We start from the raw sequence: 22,113 nt of genomic DNA on the forward strand, positions 1-22,113 counted from the left end.
CATACAATAACCTCAGTATTTAGTATTTAAAACTGAGCATCCACCAATGTAACAGCAAAGGAAAACCATAATTGATCCTCTTCACTACACACTGTACATACAATGCAGTATGTATTAAAGTTTAAATGACTATTTCCAGCACAAAGGTGACCACAAAAACAGATATCTCACCAGACTCAATTATTTTAGATGCTCTCAAAGTAAACAAAATTAAATATTTATCAGTTCTTCCACATTGTTTCAATGTTGGTCCATTTTTGCCCAATATCTGTTAGTCTGGGATGAAAAGTAAATAAGAATTTGACCTCTTGGATATTGTTTTGCTCAATAGAAAAAAAATATCAATAACCAGTTTTTAGAAATCCAATCTACTTCTGCTTAGAAGAAACTGTTTAGCCAAAGTTTGACTTTCTGTGCTGGGTAAGTGTGAAAATCAGCATCTGGAAAAGAAAAAAAATGTTGTACTGTATGCGAGCACAAGTAACTGTCGACATGGAAAGTGAATCTTGGCAATAAATAGATATTTATCTACAATAGAGTTCATAAAAACAGCTCTCATATGAAGCCATAATAAATAAATAATAATTTATCCAAAATAAATATACTTTACTTTTATACAGTAATACATGAAGATGCATGGCATCCATTTGGCTGAGTTCACCTGAACATAGAGAAGACACAATGTAATGTCCCTGTGTGCGGGAAGAGAACGAATCTTGTGGAAACACCTGTTCTCACCGAGCATGAAAGGTCTGAATGGAAACAAAGCATCAGTCCTTTAACTGTAAATTTTCTTTACATCGCTTGAGCTTCAGCCTTCAGGTCTCGCCCATATGAAATCAAACACATGAAGAAGGTCTCTGTGTATAATAACCAGGCTTCAGTATCCTGCGTTAATTACCAGTTATTCAGTTAAAAATAATTCACCCTTTAATGAGGGAACAGTATCCAGACTGGGGTTTCCTAATGACCTCCCCCTCAGTCTCTTGATTTTGACCTTGGCCCTTAATGTCCAGCTGCGGCCAGCCCACTTCCTTCTCAGCAGGAAATGTATCAGGGAGGCAAACGAGTGGCCTCTATTTCTTCTTCTTTTCTGTTTCTGTGTGAGACAGTGCCCCCATCTGGCCAAATCCTAAACATGGGGCCTCACACACACACAGACACATACACTATCCAGCCAGAGGCTCTTCAGCTTTATCCATCCTGGGCACTTATCTGTTTGTACTCATCATTCAGCCCATGCACATGCAGCTGGCGGCAGAGAGCGACTGGATGGTTCTCCACGTGGTCTTGGCATCCATGAACGATACCGGCTCGTAGCGGTCGGGGCGGCAGCAGGGGTGGCTGCTGACCTTGCGGGCTGTGCGTCGAGGCAGCGAGCCATTCTCCAGCAGTGCTTTCAGTGCTAGGTCATAGTTTGTTCTTTCGGCCTGGCAGGAGCCTACACAGAACTTAAAAAGGACGATTTCATCCGAATCAAATCCCAGTCCTAGATCCCGAACCCTCATCTCTTTCTTCTCCACACGGCAGTGCCTGCTGCTCTGCTTCAGGTGTCCGTTTCTCCCCTTACCCTTTCTGTTCCCTGTTTCTGTCTCTTCTTCCTTTTCTTTCTTCTTCTTCTTCTTTTTCTTCGATGATCCCTTGGGCTGAGGTTCTGTGGGATCAGAGGAGCGTGGTGAGCGTCCTACCCAGCGACTGCTGGGATGGTCATCCACCTCATCCATTACAAAAGGGTCTGAAAGAGAAGGAAAGAAAGGAAATGGTAGGATGGGAGTGAACACCAGTTTACAGAATTATGAGCAGTGGGGTATATTTCTTAAGTAATCTACAATCTCACGTCTTCATTTTAATATAAAAAGACTTCATGTGTAAGTGTATTCAAAGGACTGAGACACAAAGCAGGCTCAGACCTCTCTCAACCATCTTTCCATTCTAGTACTGCTCAGTAAAGCTTATGTGCCATGACTTATATAGTAAATGGACTGCACATGTATATATAGAGAAAGCTTTTTAGTGTTATCAGTCACTCAAAAACACTTTCCCAAGAGCTTCAGTACCATAAAGAGGGTGCCAAGTAGAGTAAGGGTCACTGTCTTCTTTCTGTTCCTTGTCCTCCACCATTTCAGGCAGCGTCACAGGAAGCTGTCTCTCCTCCTGGTTTCCCAGCAGGCCCACAGTGTGGCCTGAGTCTGATCCCACACCAGCACCACCTTTCATATGAGCTCCTTCCACCAGAGGCAGCAAAGCAATGAGCACCCACAGCAGCACCTAAGAAGACAGATTATGTCAGCTGCTTCTTATTTGATATATATTTTCTTTCTAACACATAAAAAGATTTCCCTAAAATGTGTTATGTGTAGTTAATAAAGTCCTCCGCTCTGGTCAGCTGGTTGTTGTGTTTGCAGCACTGCCTACAGGGAAAATTCAGAGTGCCCTCTGGTGGACAAACTATGCAAGGTCAACCCTCATAACATGGTTGAAGGTTCTTCTTCCAGCTGTTATTTACAGTTTAATTTTCATTTGTCAGTCAATATAAATACAGATACCAATAGATTGGTAATAATATCAACTTACAGACAATTCGGCTCTAATTGTCAGTACCCTCAGTACCTCTGAAAGTAAAAGTCCCATACGTTCTCCATAAGGATTTTGAGCCAGAATGTTGTGACTATCCAAAGCAGATTGAAACAAAGACTGTGCTCCTGTAAACCACGAGTCTGTTTTATCAAACTTATTTCAACAAAAAACATTTTTAATTGCGATGGCGTGGAAAAGAACTACCCTACCCACAATCGTAAGCGGAAAAAGTGACATCTCTGCTTGTTTCCGTGGAAATGTTTAAACCAGGTGTGGGGAACTCCTGCAGGTTTTAGATATCACCCTGGGTCAGCACACCTGAATCAAACGATTAGTTCATTACCAGGCCTCTGGAGAATTTCAAGAAATATTGAGGAGGTAATGAAGCCATTTAAATCAGCTGTGTTGGATCAAGGACACATCTAAAACCTGCAGGACACCAGCCATTGAGACCTGGAGTTCCCCCACCCCGGTTTAAACCATGTGAACATCAGGTCACGTAAAACTTCAGAAACAGCGTGAGTGGTGATTTTTTAATAAGGAGCAAAACACTGTATAATTTAAATATGTAGGCTATACTTTACTACACACACACACACACTACAAACTTCAGCATTATTATTACACAACACTGAAATGAAAGGGTATAAATTCAAGAAGGTTGGAAATGGTTTGGCTTGTGAGCTTAGATTTACAATGCATTGTGGATGAGTAGTTCTTTTACTATTATGATTATGTCAGTCTTGCACCTTTGTCTTACTTATTTATTTATTAATTAAAAAAAAATAAAAATCTAATTATTTTATGGTCATAAGCCACATTGGAGCTGGTTGGCTTATAGCGTATAGGTGAAGTGATAATAATACTCAGTGTCACAAGCAACTTATTCACAGGCAACACTCACTGGATCTATTGGTTTAAAAAAAACCAATGATCACTGGAGCTTTGAAGTATCTATCTATCTATCTATCTATCTATCTATCTATCTATCTATCTATCTATCTATCTATCTATCTATCTATCTGTCTGTCTGTCTGTCTGTCTGTCTGTCTGTCTGTCTGTCTGTCTGTCTGTCTGTAACAGTTCTTTAATGTAGATTGTATAAGACATATTAAAACATATTAAGGTAAGTAGAGTAGTTCTAAGGTTCCTAAGGCAGCAAGTTTTCAGAGAAGTGTAATTACAAACAAATAGCAGTTAACACCAAAAGAATAGTTTGCCTAACCACAAAACTCAGCTGACGGGGAGCTTTACAGATATAAAACTGATAAAGATAATAAGATTCTACTCAGAAGAGCTTCTAAAACACACAGGTTTTTAATAAGCCCCTCAAAAGAGCTGCAGCAGCACTTTGTCTCAAGCCTGTTTCATCTTCAGTGATACTTAAGTCAAATAACTCTGCTTTATTTCCGCCTTGGATCAAGCTCCGTCCGCTGGCTTATCATTTAGCACCGAAAGCTTCGGTGCTGACAGGGCTTCATGAAAAGCTCATTTCTGAGTCTGGTGGGGATGGATTTCATTAACAATTTATACACACACATAACTCTTCCTCTGGTTTATAGTGGTCTGCACAGTCGAATTGAAAACTTATAAGGTGAGCTTATATGCACAGAGGAGGATTTCATTTAAGTGAGTGTGAAAAAGATGGAGAACAGAAAGAAGGAGGTGAAGAGAAAAACAGGCAGAAGTTGGAGGAGAGGTAAGTATGAGTGTGCTTGCTGCAGACAAACCTTGCCCTTTGCAGAAGTAACGTCTTGTCTATCTGCCCTCCGAATCCTCCATCTGGTCCCACCTGGAAAGAAAGAGAGGGACAGAGGAATTTAAGAACAAGAACAAGGCTTCAATCTCCCAGCTTTCCTCCTCCTAGAACTCCTTTGAAAAGGATAACATAAACTAAAGGGACAACATGCGGGCGATATGGTGTGTATACATTCACAATTGTCCAGATACTGTAAAAGAAAACAGGCCCATGGGCCCCTGAGCAAGCCGACATGTCACATAAATCACGTCCTCAGTACATGAGGACAATGTTTTGGTTGCTGCTTCAGTAAGAGACTAGTGTATGCTGCCAGTTACTGTGGCTAGTGTTGGCTTGTCTGTTCATACATCCATGCAAACAACCCCAGTCCGGCAACAAAAGCCAGCATCTGCAATTTACTTGTCAAAGGCATTCTTTAGGGTTATTCCTGTGGCAGAGGTACAAGCAGGGGGAACCAGGCATGGCAAGAGCACTTCACGGAGGTCCCAGACAAAAACCACAGAGATGCAGGACAGGTGATAAGAAGTGTCACGGATGCAGATGTTTATATATAGTACGTGCTGTGTGGAGGATTGTGCTGGCTGCAGAGCGCCTGCAACATGAGGTCATCAGGTTAAACTGTGGCCTCCCAAAAGGGGAACTCAAAAAAGATCAGACTATCACAAAGTTGTAGGTGTTTCTTCCTTATATTGCTTTAGTACTTAAGAAAAACATCTTTAAAACGCTCAACAAAGGCACCCTGACACCACAACAGTGGCTCACATTTCTTGGAAGCTTTAAAGATAACCAGTTCACAGGTTAAGCGAATAATTTGATTGGCTGGTGTTTGGACTGGGAGCGTGCATGTATGAACTATAAAATCTCTATATATATACACCTCAGCTGCCACTCTGAAAGTCCAGTGGAGCATCTTGGAATCAATTTCTTTGTCCAAATATTAGACCAGAACCCAAATATATCGTGAGCGTTGATTGAGATTGAGCGTTCATCCTTGATCTCAGAAACAGCCATCAACAACACTGCGCAATCACAAGGTCCATTAGTAGCCATTCTGGAGCGTTTGATCATATTACAGGATCTTCGTCAGCAGGTGCCCATTTATCATGGAATTGTTTATGTTCAAATTTCAGGAACATTTTGTCCACATTAGATAAATGATGATGAATGGAAAAAAAAGGAACTATATTAATTAGGATAAAAAATGCAGGTATGATTGATTTTTGATTACATTTCAATTAATATTGAGATTGGATTGAGATTTCTGTGTATTCCAAGGCTAGCGTTAGAAACATGAGGTAATTGGGGTTATAAAAATGAGGTAATCTGGGTTAGAAATATGAGGTAATCTGGGTTAGAAATGTGATGTAATCTGGGTTAAAAACATGAGGTAATGAATGTTAAAAAATATGATGTAATCAAGGTTAAAAACATGAGGTAATCAAGGTTAAATACATGATGTAATCAAGGTTAAATACATGATGTATTTAAGGTTAAATACATGAGGTAATCTAGGTTAAAAACATGAGATAACCAGGTGATGCTTAGTCTACAAGATGCCAAATCAGTGATTTTTATTTAAAAACCTAAAGACCACACTTTCTTTTCACTTTTCACTTTCATTTAGTCTTTGCCTTCTTTGTCTCTTTTGTATTTCTGCTTAAATTCATTTTTTCGCTTTGTGACTATATGTAAATGAAATTTCCACGCTTGCCTGCTAATAAATGAATTACTTCAGCGCGATGTATGCTTGACTTGTTTAAATGTGACATGAACATGTTTTTTTCTGAAACAGCACTCTGCCCACAATTACCTCCAACATCTTTGAAACCACATCTATCATCTCTGAGAGGCTTTGTGTAACTTTGGCACTGAACTACATACAGCAACACTGCACGCCCACTGTAGCGTATTCCAGCGTGTACCGTTCACGTCTCTATAGATCTCGCCGATATGCAGCGCACCATGTTTATTTAACAGTCACAAAGAAGTTCTGTCTGTGCAGTGAGATGGAAGACTGACAAAAGGTTATGGATCACAGGTCCTGATAAGACCTGTTGGTGCATTTATGCAATCCTGCTTGTTCCAGCTGTGGTGATCCAGTCCAGGCAAAGTGAAGTTACACACACTGAGGGTTGGGCGAGGGAACAAGAGGACATTGAGAGACAAACTGATCGTAACTCAGCCAGAAAAACAGACGCCGCCGCTGCGACATAAAGCCAAAGCGTTCCAACTCCTGGGCTCTGTATCTCCGACTGTCTCTGAGCTGATTTAGAAACTAACAGCAGTGTGAAGTGGGACACGGGGCTGCAGATCCTCACCGAGTCTCTGGAGAGGTGCCATTCTCAACCCCTAATGCCACAGCTGGGAGTGTTTAGCCCTTTTTAGATCAATGAGCTGGGAGTCTACATGGGCCTGTCTGCTGGTTCATTTCACGCCGGCTCTGTGGAGCTGTTTACAGCCCGACGCCTCCAGGCTTTTCAGAGATGGGTGGAGGAGTTGAGGGGTGGAGAGAGGGGGAAATAAGAAAGAGCACACCACTGAAGGTCCTGAAGAGCTGCAGACTGACACAAGCTTGCTGATATATACAGTATATGTGTGTGTGTGTTTAGACAGCTAAGCATATGTTTCTTCCTTGTTTGGCTGATTAAAGGCTTTGGTTTGTCCATCAGCCTGCATGTCTGCAGCAAAGAGTTCTTGTCACCTTCCATTTACATTGTTGCTCCTCGGCGGTGCGGTTGTTGTTCACAGTTAGTTAAGTGGGCAACCTCTCCAGAAGCAAGAGCAACCCACGAAGACAGAGCCAGTTAATACTCGCGGAGCTTACAGGACTGGAGTGCATAGCTACTCCAAATGGTGTTTAAGTGCTTGCACAGGGTGGATGCGGACTGTGTTCAGGGAATATTTATTTAAGATATAAGAAAAGATACCAGCTTCTAGAAAAGAGGACCCCAGTGTAAAACTAACATCAGTTAACTGAACAGAATGCATGCTGAACTGAAGCAGGGAATAATTTGGGATAATTTGGGCCTTCATCTTATGAGCATCAAAACATACAAACCACAAAAGTGATGCAACACAGAAACATGCTTTTCTATTATATAAGAGTGCAATATGGGATTTATTTAGGGGAACACAGCATCTAAAATTTGTTTTTAAAAAAAGCAACTGTATAAGCTCAGTCAGTGCTCTCTTTAGATTTCACTTTTCTGTCTGAAAGATAAAAGTTGATGCTGGCTTTCTATCACATACAAACATGTTTAATAGAAGGTTTAAACAACCATCTTATCTGAAACAGATAATAAAACCCAAAGAATCATTTAGGCCCCCCTTCATCCTCATTTAAACATATTGTGCAGAATCTGCTGTTCTACTTACTGAGTCATAATCAGCCTCATTAGAGACATACCTCACACATCTGTCACACATTTGTCTCAAACACTCTTTTTTCCCTGAACTTTTCTGCAGCTATTCCGTACATTTGTAAGGCCGTATAAATATTACATTGATTTCCCGTCTATTACTCACCAAGATGTTTTTCTGATCAGTGATCTGTGGGTTCACTGTATACTATTACAGACCTGAGCGTTACTCACAGAGCCTCCATAAACCTCTCACTATTGTGAAGAAAGAAAAAAGCTCCAAGCTCTCTGGTGTTTAGTCTCCCCACAAAACCCAAACGCCGATAATAACTTCCTATTAGAGTCGCTCTCTCTTCTGCTGTGTGAACGCTGGTAAAATGTTCTGACCTCCAGCTTTAACCTGTCACTACCACGGTGCCTGATTGCAGGAGCGAGGAGAAAAACAAGAGTACAGTAAATCACCGCTGGCTCAATAAAAGACACCTGTAAGAGGAGAAAGAGGCTGAACACCAGGAGAGCCGCCTGATCACTACCAGACACCAAGAAATCTGGGGAGGTCCCCTCCAAAAGGTAGCATAATATCAGCTTGTGCCCCAAAGCTCCACAGATATATGCATCTAACCAGTGTGAACTTTACTTTAATCTTGCTTGTAACATGCTGTTGACAGGATTTTCAGGTTTTTTTTTTTCATTAATCTGTACAACAAAACACTCCAGGGCGTTAAACAGTAAAAACTTGCGTCTTCTGGGACAAATTTGTAATTTGGGGCTACGTCTTAAACTCAGACATTAACGTGCCATTCTCCTGACTCTCACCCTCTACCCTTTGTTTCTCATTTTCACCCTTCTTATTAAAAGTTCACGCACATTAAATGTATTTTGCTCTTGATAAGTGTCCTTTCTTCCCCTTTACGACTAAACCAATTTCACTCTTCAGCGGTTAACGACAGCATGTTTAAACTATGTGAGGGGGCCATGAAGTCAAAAGGAGAAAAGGCTAGGAGGAGGAGGAAGAGGAGGAGGAGCGATAAGGAGAATGAGATAATAATGAACAAACGAGTAAGGAGAATTAAAAATAGACAATGGGTTACTTTCCAGGGGAAAGAAAAATTAGAAAAAGATAATTGAACCACTGAATGGGAGAGGTCTGAAAGCAAAGATAAGCGCGAACACAAGGAAGGCAAGGGAATGACAAAATGAGAGTGCAGAAAGGGAGCGCAGACTGAAGCCCGGTCAGCCTGTAATCCCATAATCCCTGGCAGGCAGGCAGGATGTAATTGCTCGTTAGTGCCAGTTTCCACTCCTTGGCCTGTCACTGCTGGAAAACCACAGAACGGCGCTAAAATGAGAAACAGATAGCAGGTCCCATGCCTCGGTTCAGATAGGTCCCCCCCCCCCCCGAAACACACACATGTGTGCACGTACAGTCTCTCCGCCTGTTGGTCTTTTCTTGTAATCCTTTCCCTGCCACAGAAACACGAACTATTTTTGTTAATTTTTCACAGTTCCCACACACGCTTACACGCACACATACTTGAGGCCACGCAGAGGAGGCCGGGATAATCAGAGGTGTGGACACCGCAGTGCCTGGAAGAGGATGGTGAGGAGTGAATCCGTATGACCTCACCCCCTGTCTGCATCTTTATAACTGAGCGACAACATCTGAGCCCGTAGGTGTCCGACAGTCTTTCACACAGGTAACAGCTTTCAGATATGGGTGGTACAGTGGTTTAGCACCGTCACTTCACAGCTAGAAGATCCTGGGTTTGAATCTGCAGGTTGGAGTTTGTATGTTCTCCCTGTGCCTGCTTCCTCCAGCACATTTTGGGTTAATTTATGATTCTAAATTGGCTGCATGTGTGACTGCGAGTGTGAATGTTTATCTCTCCGTGGTAGCCCTTCAACAGACGGGCAACTTGTACCAGGGTGTACTCTGCATTACACTCTGGGATAGGTTCCAGCTCTCTGCAACCCTGAGCTGGACAAACAGAAGGAAATGGACGGTTTAGAGTCTATTGTTATGTAATGAAATGATTTGATATACTTAAAAAGAGTAGCCTTTGGTGTATGTATGATTTCTGCAGCTTCAGCGACCAATCGGCTGCTAAAGACAGGTTCTAATTTCAGTCCACCAATATTTTTCTTTGATAGTTGATAGGCCTGCTTCCTACATTCATCACGTGGACAGAAGTCTTATCGCTTTATGTGTAAACAGGCAGCTGTTTGCTTACATATTTGCCACATGAACTTAAGAGATACTGCTACAATGAGCTTTAATCTGGATCAAAAAGTAAAGAACAGAAAAGAAAATGCTTTACTCGAGCAGTTAAACACCACAACCTGGACCTCATTAGACGTACCTATTGGAGTTAAACTTATTGGCTGCCTAATAGTAAACCTGAGTGATAAGTGATTTACTTCACTGACCCTGCAGCTTTCTCTGAAGCGAGGAAACTCCAGAGGAAAAAAAAAGTGTTTAATGGTTTCTTGGTGGGATAAGTGGGATGAAGCACTTTTCATGGGGAGCAATGTGTTTGAAGTGGAACAGTTCTAGATTAACGCCCTCACACATTTAGGGTCAGGTTGCCAGAAAGAGTTACGGCAGACTGTCAAAGTGCTGGGATCATTGGGTCACAACAAGCACGGTAAAATGCATTTTTCTGTGGGTCATAAAAGTGTCATCCACAACCAGCGCGCTAACCTTGAGCGGCAGCCCTGATGGCTTTATTGCAACTGAGTTAGAGAGAGAGAGAGAGAGAACGCTGTCGTCATTTGAATGGCCAAAGCCACCTGACTCCACGAATGGAAACATGTTCTCAATGAAGCACAAAGCTGAGGCTGTAACAGAGACAACGGAGAGGAAATTATCAAAAGTATTGTGTGACTAAGCAAGTAAAAATGTAAAGTGACCACATTGCAGCGGTGTGAAATTTCAGAAATGCAAATCAGACTCTTCCATTTGTTCTTACATGTCTTGCATGCCTTATATAGACCTTACTAATTACACCTTCTTTGAGAAATTCGTCATACAATGAACGTTTGATGTTTCTGTTGATTGTATGTTTGCATAAATCTGTCAGTTACATTTCATTATGAGGGGAAAAAAGCACATTGAATTTTTAAACTGGTTTAAAGCCTCCAAGAGCCAGAAGTACAGTAATACCTACTGATGTGCTAGGAAAAAGTAGAAAGATTTGGTTTAACAAAAAAAACAACAACAAAAAACCCCCGATAATTTTATTATGTATCATCAGTGTTTGCAGATATCTGTATGTGCTGCAAAAAGGCTCTGAGATATGAGGTTTTGATCCATTATTATCTGCTGCTGCACATGTCCCAGTCTATGAATTATGGCGAATGTTGTCACATCCTACACTACTCAATATTTTTGTAGTGAAAAGGGATCAGACGTCAGCGTGTAATGTGTAAAGGGTTCATTCGCAGTGACAAACCTTCAGAAAAAGGTCTGAAGGTTCGATAGTTTAGCTAAGCAACAGAGAGGTTATTTTAGCTTTGTTAAGCTAACCGCGCTGATTAAAGCTTTTCATTTGCAAGTGGCGGGAACATGTCCAGCATTCACTCTTACTTTAGTTCAGTTTTGTTCTCATCATCTGAAGGAAATGTCTGCTACTTTAGAAGCTAACTGTTTCAATGAATTCACCCTCTAGTTGCTAACTTTGCAGGACACAAACACAACTGAATGAATGCTAATGTTTCTCCAAATCTGTTGAATATCGGTGTAACTGCTTTGTCACTCACACAACTGGTTTCCCAATCAGCCTTAAATAATCAATAATAGAGTAACTCAAAATCTATGTGATTTTTTCTGATAGCTTGTGTTTGACACTGCTTGTATCTGTTGCCAAATTTTAGATGTTAAAGTGGCGAATACCTTGCTAAAATTAGCAGGAGAGCTAGAAAAACACCAGCTTTCAGTAGGTTTCCGGTATAATGAGCATATAAACCTTCTAGATTTTTCCACATCAGCTGGAATTTAGTACCACCGCCTCTAGACAAGATTAAGTGTGCAGGGTCACTGGAAAGTTTAGCTAAAGTGTAGTTATCGCTAATTATCCACACAGAAACCCACAATGCATCAGACCTGTAAGCGTCTCGTGACCCAATCAGGTAAATTAGACGGGACACCACCTTTCTCTGCGCACTGCCTGCTTTCCCATGAGTTAAAGACAGCAACAGCTGATGCGACACATCTGTGTCCTCACCGTCTCGCTTCCCTTCACTTTGCTTCTCACTAAAGCTGCTTCCCAGTGTCCCTGACCCTAATAACCCAAATTCCTGCCTGATTAAGTTGGTTTTAAAAGGAAGCCACACAGAGAGCCGTTGGTTGAGCCTCACCTTAAATGGGAACACATTTTAGCTATGCTGGAGCGATGATCGGAGGATAGGATTTCACTTTCCGGTGTTTGTGAGGACGGCAGCGCTTAAAAGGCCGCAGAAAGGACAGCGGGGGAGAACAGAGAGGGATGGACAGGAATAGATAGAAAACACACACGCACATGCACACATGCATTTGTCATAAACTCCTTTTTCCCCCCTGCCAAAACACTGTAAAGCTTATATTTCCAGGAAAAACTGGCAGTGCAAATCACACACACATGCACACACCCACACTGAAATTTCTTCTCCCACAATCCCCCCCCTCCTGCACCCTTGCAACCTTTTCTTGTTCCAATCTCATGTTGTTATTTCTTCAAATTAAGCCCACACTGTGCCTGAGAATAGCTCTCAGAAAAGTGGTTATAAGTGACACACACTCTCCCTCTTTCTTTCTCTCTCTCTCTCTCACACACACACGCATGTGTGTGCGCGCGCGCACACACACACACACACACACACACACACACACACACACACACACACACACACACACACACACACACACACACACACACACGCAGGTCATTATTAGTGTGACTTGGGTCTGGTTGAACCAGCGCTCTCCAAAGTGTTTCCGTGTCACCCTCTCCCACCCCAGACAGGCTGGCTCTAATGACCTGGCCTGATAGTTCAAAGCGGCCCTCAGACGCTATGATTAATGAATCTGACCTGCTAATTTCAGAAGAATACAGCTTATTGTATCAAAAAGCGCTCTCAGAGACACAAACATGGCACTGGGCTAGTTAACATTCTTCAGTATTTGGAGAAAAAGTTGTTTTAAGAGGGAGATTTTACGATAAGCACAAAGGTTAAGCTTTATGTTTCATCAGCGGCTCCAAACGTATTAACTTTTGCTTTGTTCTAAATAATTTAAAGTGTTTGAACTTAAAAAAAAAAGCCAAAGTGCTCGACAACAAGAAAACAATCCAAGATCACAGAAAGGAGTAATTCCCCCTGCGTAGTTACACGAGATTGTCCAGCGCTACAAAAGCAGGGACACAGAAAACAGAAGTAGCATGGGAAGCATTTGTCTGAAGGAATACATCTAACAAATTGAAATTCCTTTATGTCAGATCATGCCTCCTTCAATTTGCCCTGAAGGAATCACTGTGGTTCGCTGCGTACTCTAAGCACTTCCAGATTGAAGTTGCCCTGTGGCACTTCACGTTGCATAATCAATCTCTCTCCCTGCGCTCTCTCCATTAGTGCTGGGACAAAACAGCCAGAGTAACGTTACACACACCGAAGCAGAGGCGCAGACGAAGACAAGCCTCCCTGCGCAGAGCACGCATCCATCTTTTACTGGCGGATGTCCATTAATCTGAAAAGATTGTGGTCTGGTGTGTTGCTTGAATGTTGCACTGCATCAGTATTGCTGTGAAATGACTAATACGCTTTAATCTGAAGTCAGTCAGATTAATGTGCTCAGTGAACAATGAGTAGGTTTCACTGTTTGTGATGGAAATCAGCTTTTCTATTCTTAAAAGCACAAGGCTTTATCTGCTTTTTAATCTCTCGTGTTGTCAATATGACTGATCCCGGAAATATACAGCCAGACATTATCAGATGATTAGGCATAAAGGGTATTTGGTCATAGTTTAATTACTTTGCAATCACGTTTCTCTTTAAATTCCCACGACAGACGTACAACGTGAGTTCTTATTTGGAGGCATTTACTTTTTAACCTTTGACTTGAATGCATACAAAAAATTCTAATCATCTGATAGGTCAGTGGCTTGGTGAGTAAACTTTACTGATTAATTATTAATATTATCATTCTGTTCATTTTCACCAAATCTATCATTAATTTGATAACAAACAGTGTTACGTCATCCTCATGATGCCATTCTGAAGGTTAAACAAGAGTGTCAGTTTTCTATCAGTCGTTCTAATCTGAGCAGCTCGATTTAAAGCACACATGCTGTAATGAAAGATTTATTTTCAAACAAAATGAACCTATGAGAAGCAGGATGTTCAGAATAACCTCTGTGCTCTGATGGATGCTGTTCTAATGATCAATATTTAATAAATATTATTTATTTGGACTAAATTATCGAGTTCTCATCTGCTTTAAAGCTTGTTTTAAAGTTAACAGGTTTTGCCTGGTGAGACAGATGTGTGATGTTAAAAATGGTCAATATGATCAGTTTATAAGATTTATGGTTACTTTGTTTAAAGTTCCCCCCTAAAACGACTCTGCTCTAAACTTTGTGGGACTTTTTGGGTTTTTTTAAACCTCCAGAAGTGACTGAATGTTCCCCCTACCTTCTGCTGTTTTCCTCACTTCATTCCCCTTGATTGTCAGGAGAAGCAGAGGTTATGTTTTTTTTGGCAAATCTGAGAGATGCAATCTTGCTTTAAAGAAAAAAAAAGATATGAGTGTTTTTATCCTCAATATGTCCCAGAATATTAAATTAAACACACCGCGTAATTCCTGAGGTATCAGGCCCTGCGGATGAAGGCTTAGTGAGTAATAAAACCAGAGGGGAAGACAAATAGTGTCACAGCGGATCCAAGTCTATCAACGAGGATGCTTTTATTTAAATTAACTCGTGTTTTAGTTTTGATTATAAGTGTTTAAGTAGCTCCTCTGCGACCCCGGCTGGCGTCAGATTAAGAAAGAGTTAACACCGTAACACCAACAAACGGCACGCTAACTCTTGCAAAGCCACATGCCAGTTAAAACAAGCCAGACCACACATCAGCAGGCTGCTGGAAAAGAGAGCATGCCGGCCGGCTGTACCTGACCCTCAGCGGGGCCACTGACCCCCGTGACCTTTGACTGGAGGAAGTGAAAGCTGTGGCAGCGTGACGGGCGAGTGTGAGATGCCTGAAGCCGAGGCCAAATTCTCAGGTTCCTCCTGAGAACAAACTGGAGATTTTAAAACAATCCAGAGTAAAGTAAAAACAAGGCCGCTTCAATGGCATGACAAGTTTTCACAGGCTTTACAGAAATTCAGTGGGCGACGCCTGCTGGGGACGTGCGACATGTCTCAGGTGATGCCAAAGCGCCTGGACACACAGAGATTCATCGAGTGCTGAGATGAGAAAAATCGAGAAAACACTGCTGACTCTCTCAGTGGCTCTGAACATCAGAGGCCCGCCTCCCTCCAAATGGGCCTCATCAGTGTGTGTGAGTGTGTGTGAGAGAGACATTGTATGTATATGACTGTGTGAGTCACAGGGTCATTGAGTCAGAGAGTAAGCATGAAAGTTCATGTACAAATGTGTGAGTCAGTTAGTCATAATCACATTTTTGAGCAGACGAATCTTGACATTTCAGGAGGGAAATCACCGGATGCTGAAAGTCTGAATGCAAGGAACGAGAAGAATACAGATTAAAGTTGAAATAGATCCCGAAACAGCAACACAGCGGTAAAGCCAGAGTGATCAACACGAAATACCCTGAATGTCACAACACCTGAAGCTTAAAGACTTCATCTGGCCATGATCCCCTCAAAGCCTCTGGAAAGGAGGAGAACACACGCAGCTGTATGTCTCTCTCTCTCTCTCTCTCTCTCTCTCTCTCTCTCTCTCTGTATGTGTGTAATCGGCACTTTGATATTTAGATTTGCAGCCCACCACAGAAGGGGATCACACTGGAGGACTTCTGACTGCCACTGTCCTCTCTTTGAGAATACACACACACCTATAAAACCACAGTTCCTTTGATTTATATTTTTCCGCAGTTCCGAGGCCCCCCTTCCCCTTCTGGCACCTTGTAAACACTTCTGACTATAACTCATATAACTTAACTTTATAAGCACCACAGGAACAAACACATCCACTACCCTCCTACGAGACTGCGTTTCATTAATGCCCTCCCAATAAACAGTGAATGAAGCCCAGCTCTGAATCCAGGTCACAGTGATCCTAAGAGTCAGAGGAGTCCAAAGCAGCTGGCAGGTGCGTGCGGGGAGGTTTGAGAGCTGCTGAGGTGAAAGCAAATCAAACATCAAACGATCATTTCAGTGTTGTCACAGCAAACACGAAGACAAGAGGCCCCGGTCTGCTTTTACAGCAAGCATAAAGATATTAGCACCATCACTCTAAACCGCTGTGACAAAGTCTTAAATCACTTCTCGAGCAACTTTGCACGGACCCTGAATGGCGCCTTACCAGCTGTCCTGCGCGCGTCCTGCTCCGCACCGCAGAGGACAAGGAAGCCGCTTCTTCTTCTTCTCCTTCTTCCGCGCTGGGTGCAGCAGCTCATGTTTTTGGCAATCCATACGCTACGATGCGTCATGTTTTGTAACGTGCTGTCACGGCTTGCAAATGTTCAGAGCAGACCGTCTGCTCCGGTGCTGAAGCAGACATAAAGAATCCATCTAAAAACGTCTCAGCTTCAAGGCAAGAAGCGCCTCCTCCTCCTCCTTTATGTGGGGCCAAAAATGCTTTTTTTTTCTATGGCCGGAGTCCTGTCACGGCTTCTTGTAGAGTCTCAGCACCCTGAACAAGAACAGAGACAGTGGATGGTAAATACACAGTAATAACCAGTGAGTTAAGTTAGTTCATTGTGTTTTATATGGCTCTCAAGTCTGATTGAACTATGGAATCAAATATAACCAAAGGATGGGGCAGTTTCCCATCTTTTTGTTACCATTATTTTGTTACTCTGTATTATTTGTGATGAAAAAAACAACCTTTTTTAAACTTCAAGATATTTGTTTCTACAAGCCCTCTCGAAAATATCTGAAGCTGTCTAAAGGAAACGATATTCTGGTCTGAAATACGAGACCGAATAACTTGTCAAGAAAGACATTTTGCAGGCGGTTACATCTACCCAGGACGAAGAAAATAAACCTCTACAGCTAACTGGTGTTGGCAGGTTACTGCCTATATAAAATCTAATTAGCGGGGAGTTTGTTTGCGGTGACACAAACAATTCAACGCGGAGAAAGAGAAAGCGAGGAGAGTCGGTCAAAGAGTCAGAAGTGCAAGAAATGTTTGCCCTCAATCTGCTTCTTGTACTACGTCTCCGCTGACACGTCAAACCAGCGTTTAATGAAATGAAGCCAGTTTTTCCAGGCATGACTCTCCGCTTCTTACCTCTAGTAACCTGTTCGGTCTTGTCTCCAAACAGCTCTTATGGTTAATGACTATATAAGTTTTCAAAGCACGCTTTGCGTCTCTTTTACGACAAAACGTCCGAGAATAGACTGTGCGGTCACAGTTTGGTTTAAAAAATCACATGGAAAGCCCTTTTGTCTTCTTTTTGTGGATCTGTTGGCTTTGGATTGATTTGAAATTTGAAGTTCAAACGGAGAAAACCTCTCCTCTGTCGGTCAAAATATCTGACTTCAAAATAAAAAGAAAAAAGTCCATGCGTCACGCCTTTACGCAGCTACAGTCCGCGTCTCCAAAAAGCGCATATCTTGTTTTTTCTCTTGGTAAAAGCTCTTCTACTCTGGACTCAGGTATCCATTTATCAGAGCTGTGTCCTCTCCACAAATGTACTACGCGGCTACTTTACAATGTCTACAATAGGCTGCTGGACTGGAGGCTATGCGTAAAAACAGCGCGCCGCTCCCCCTGTCAGAGACTTTGTGAAACTGGAGCGCAGTGGCGGCTGCACAAAGTGCTCTGAGTTTTGTTCCTCATCTGCATGGCTCAGATGTCTTTTTGTTCCTGCGCTGGGAGCAGGGAGGGAGGGAGAGTGGGGGAGACTGTCATATGCGATGGTCACGGAGCGTTTCTGGAAAACTGTTCCAGTGGAAGATTCTTGGCCTTCATTGTTTACACACCGGGACTGATAAATGTCGAGAGTTTCAGTATATCCCAGGTGAATGCGCACACTGAGACATGCATAGGTGAGTTGTGATCCATTTGGGACCCCAAATGACGATCGGCGCGAAAGACGTTGGTCACTGCCCTGCACTATTTCTGCATCCCTTGTTGGGTCCTTTCCCTGACCCTTTGTGCCTCTGTAGTCTTCTGTCATCTTTCCATGCACACATGCACCCACCGGACGTCATTATGTACACACGCTCAATCATGCCCTCAGATGTTAAATGTCCTACCCTGGCCTGGGCTTGTTATTTGAAGGATGGGCAAAAGGACTGAGTGTGACAGTCCCCAGACCCCTGATCACTGCAATCCAAACCAAGCACCTTTCCCACTCCTTCTCCATCCTATAGGGTTTATCCCATTCTTCTCTGTTACCCCACTCCACCCACCCACCCACATTCACACGAAAAGGCCCTCAAGCAGAGGCACTCCCTGAAGGGCAAACACTGAGGCCCGCCGAGCACAAAGACTGGGTAAATAGCTGTCCTCTGCAGGCCCACTCTGCTGAGGCAGAGACAAATGCAGGGAGGTTCCCTGGTCTATGCCACAGTACTATTAATAGTAGCAACCAACAAGGCAACAAAGCGCACAGCTGAGGTGCCTGACATGCAGGAATGTACCATCAGATAAGAAAGATGAGCTCAGTAACAACAGGAGAGAAGGTAGACCCGCCAGGATCATAAAATTCTGGAATATTTGGGACTTACTGATGAATCAAAGATGTCAAAACAAGCGTTTAGAGATGTCAAAACTGAACTTTGTTTGATTCCTTCAATATGCCTGAAGCAGTTTTCACACATATCATCTCTATCTGCCAAATAATGTAAGTTTCCCTCCTTGGTAGAGCCAGGCACCACTTCAAATGAGGCAGCAAGCAGGTGGCAGTTTGAGCAGAGGGCACGACAAATCCAAGTGTGTCTAACGAGTGTGTCCACATCATCCATCACTGTGAGCCATGGCGATGAACTTGTTCAGTATTGTTAAAGGGAATTACAGCATGACACTGTTTGTACACCTACAGTTAAACCCCATGCAAGCAAAACACACACATTTCCAGGCCATACAAACACAAACACACACACAGGCACTGGATTACTGCAGACCTCCTCCTTCTCCTCCTGTCTGGCAAGCCATAACGTGGCCACTGTTGTGGTTTTAATGGAATTTTTCATTTCCTATGTAACAGTATAAAACTGAATTTACGAGGACGATATTTTTTTAATATCAAAATGTTTCTGGTGTGTCAAGTGAACCCAGAACGTTTGCTGACCAAACATGCAGTCCCGTCTTTTTGGGATGAGCTGCTGGGTCCACTCACATTCAGGACCAGATGTGCCAAGCCAAAAAGTGATTGCATGTATTTCAACTACCGCAAATGGCTTGTTGACCTATAATTTCAAGCCATTTTGAGCAAGAAAGATCATTCCGATTACAAGGTAACAGCTGGAATAAATTTTTGGCGACATCAATTTTATATACCCTTTATTTATGCAGGTAAAATAAGTGTCACTGACATTAAAATGTCTTTTTTAAGAGAGATCTGGCCAAGAGGGAAGCAGAAATTGCAACTAACAGTTCTATCGAGGTATTGGACTGGATTGATTGTAATGTAGGTCATAGAGATACTTGCAAAACAGGTCATTTCTTTATTTTATATATAATCCCTTCTTAATTCCTGTTGACTGCAGTCTACTTAGCAATATAAGCAAAGGTATTACACATAGAAAACACAGAGAAGCACTGGAAATCACTTTTTGGGAGACAGAGGGGAGAGAGAAGAGTGCTGTCATGTGAAGGAGACTCGGAGTATATTTTTGTATTCTCTCCAACGTTTCTCTCTTCTGGAGGCACAGGTCACTGCCCCTGTCGCCCATTTATCCTTTCTTCATCCAAAAGGTGACTCTCTTTTCTTGGGCCTCTTCCCACTTTTAAATTTGTTTTCACTTTTCAAGTGGGAACTCCTCTCTTCCAATACACTGACTTTAAAGCCCCCAGGCCACACCTGCGAGAGGGAGAGAGAGCACAATGAAGCTCCGAGAGCAGCAAAACAGCGGACTGCACAGCACCCCGTTTCCACATTAGCTCAACAAGTGAACACACGGCGCTGATAAATCTCCAGTAATTACCGCCTCAGCCGAGCATTTCAAAGCTGCATTCCTGCAGGCGTCCTCCAGATTTGTTGTATCATTGTTCATACAAACAAATCATAAAGCAAAGCGTCGGCATGTGGCTTGATTGGGGCTGCTATTACGTGGATGGATGGATGGAGCGTGCGCAGAGTAAACAGCGGTGAAACTTCACAGTGTCACTCTGGCTTCAGTTCTATCTCCCGGAGGCACAGCTGAAGGGATGAGCTAAGGAATCAAATCAATCAATAGTCAAACGTCTATGCACACAAGGTTTTGTTTATTGCTTTGGATAATCAAGAATCGGGCCAGGAAATACTACTAATAATATATATTTATTTTCCTCTGGGAATAAAATATGCATTAAAATATATACATATATATCTTTCCATCCATAATCCAATACGTATCAACTTTCAGCTGATGATCTAGAATGAGGCACAGCAGAGGACAAGTTCAGATGCTGACGGGACAGGAAGACACATCCATCTGCATTACAGGAGCATGACAGGCCCTGTAGGTGTGTCAGATCCACAGACAAAGGTAAAGGGAATGTTCATCTCAGCTGACCCGGCATTAGCTAAACAGAGCAGGGGAAGAGAGAAACGGGTGTCTGAATGGGTGTTTTCACCCTCTCCAACTTTCTTTTTTTCTTTTTTTTTTGTTACGAGGAGTTTGAATTTCAGGCTCGGAGGTCGTGGCCTCTCTGTTCCAAGCCTTCAGAGAGGAGGTGGGGCCAGGGGGAACCTGTCGCTCAGAATAAAAAGTCTGTCGGCTGAAGAGGTGCAGGCCTGCTCATACCCCTGTCTGCCGGACCAGCGAAAGCAACCGCCTCCAGCCAGACGGGCCGGCCAGCTGCCTCGGGGAGATCCCAGGTGGCAAATATTCCCCTTTCTGCAGGGAGGGAGAGAGCACTCGATCCCACCCTTGTGGACGTCAGGAAATTTGTCGAGTCAGGGTAGCTCGAGTTCTGCGGTTGCGGTGACCAGTGAGACGTGACTTATTTGTGTGTGTGTGTGTGTGTGTGTGTGTGTGTGTGTGTGTGTGTGTGTGTGTGTGTGTGTGTGTGTGTAAGGGTGGGGGGGGGGGGGGGGGGTTTCTGGCACCCCATTAACAGCAGGATGGGATGGGACGCTGTGGAGGCGCTTTAAGGGCCCTCGGCGTCTTGTCTTCCTTCACCTCACAGCTGTGGTTTATGATCACGTTTGCAGGGAAGTGAAAGTTGGTGTGCGGCAGCTGAATAGTACCGTGTATTCATTGTGTGTCTCAAATGAGTCCCTCATGACTTCCAGTGAAATTTGATCCCTGTTAGCAACGAGCAGGTGAAGAGGGAGAAGTGAACAGCGCAGCAGAGCACAAAATGGGAAACGAGTAACAGAGGGAGTGAGATAAACACACAAGAGAAAAAGGAGAGTGAATTAGAGAGGAAGCCTGGTCGCTGGAGGATTGAAAAATGATTTCCCCTGGCTCTGCAGGTTGGAGATACAGAGCACAGATCAGCGGAGGAAATCCCCTTCTCCGCACTGCTCCATCCCATCCCTCCTTCATCTCCACTGGGTTTCCTGCACTCTGTATCCAGTGAAACGGGAGGAGGCAGACGGTGTTCCAACCTGCTGCACATTTCATGAGGACTGCTCCACTATCAGCATGCCAGACTAAGACACTGAGGGCCACACCGCAGACATATTTGAGCCCAGAGCTGGCACTTTGTGATAAACGCTAGATTAAAAGCAGAAGATGGACCAACCACATCAAATTAATTTCCTGCACAAACAATCAGTTTGGACACTCATGCATGTCTCCAATAAGGCCATTTACAATAAAATGAAAAGACCACATGCACAAAGTTCCATTACAAACCTTTTTATTAGGTAACAGAAAGCCTTTTGTAACTGTGTGTGTGTCATATATATATATATATATATATATATATATATATATATATATATATATATATATATATATATATATATATATATATATATATATATATATATATATATATATATATATATATATATATATATATAAAAGAATTATTAACACGTTCAATCACTTTGACCTCCTGTTGATGCTTCAAAATAAAAGATTTATAAATACCACGAAC

General features: G+C 42.7%; 1 protein-coding gene across 1 annotated transcript; it reads right to left on the reverse strand.

Annotated features, from left to right (window-relative positions):
• Positions 1-615: 615 nt before the first annotated feature.
• Positions 616-17,241, reverse strand: LOC134617365 (artemin). Its single transcript, XM_063462579.1, has 5 exons — positions 17,143-17,241; positions 16,213-16,542; positions 4,308-4,369; positions 2,058-2,268; positions 616-1,735 (listed from the first exon to the last, which is right to left on the reverse strand). Exons 2-5 carry the CDS (start codon positions 16,337-16,339, stop codon positions 1,233-1,235), a joined length of 903 nt encoding a protein of 300 aa, XP_063318649.1. The 5' UTR covers positions 16,340-16,542; positions 17,143-17,241; the 3' UTR covers positions 616-1,232.
• Positions 17,242-22,113: the final 4,872 nt, after the last annotated feature.

This window comes from Pelmatolapia mariae, linkage group LG18 (assembly GCF_036321145.2).
Source record: "Pelmatolapia mariae isolate MD_Pm_ZW linkage group LG18, Pm_UMD_F_2, whole genome shotgun sequence".
In the NCBI taxonomy this organism is placed as follows: Eukaryota; Metazoa; Chordata; class Actinopteri; order Cichliformes; family Cichlidae; genus Pelmatolapia; species Pelmatolapia mariae.

What these genes read in the sequence shown, in the direction of transcription:
- LOC134617365 (XM_063462579.1), bottom strand. Translation starts at nt 16,339, where the DNA reads ATGACGCATCGTAGCGTATGGATTGCCAAAAACATGAGCTGCTGCACC. An exon ending in GGACGCGCGCAGGACAGCTG is followed by an intron (nt 4,370 to 16,212) that starts GTAAGGCGCCAT and finishes CTTTCTTTCCAG; the next exon opens with GTGGGACCAGATGGAGGATT. An exon ending in TACTTGGCACCCTCTTTATG is followed by an intron (nt 1,736 to 2,057) that starts GTACTGAAGCTC and finishes CTTCTCTTTCAG; the next exon opens with ACCCTTTTGTAATGGATGAG.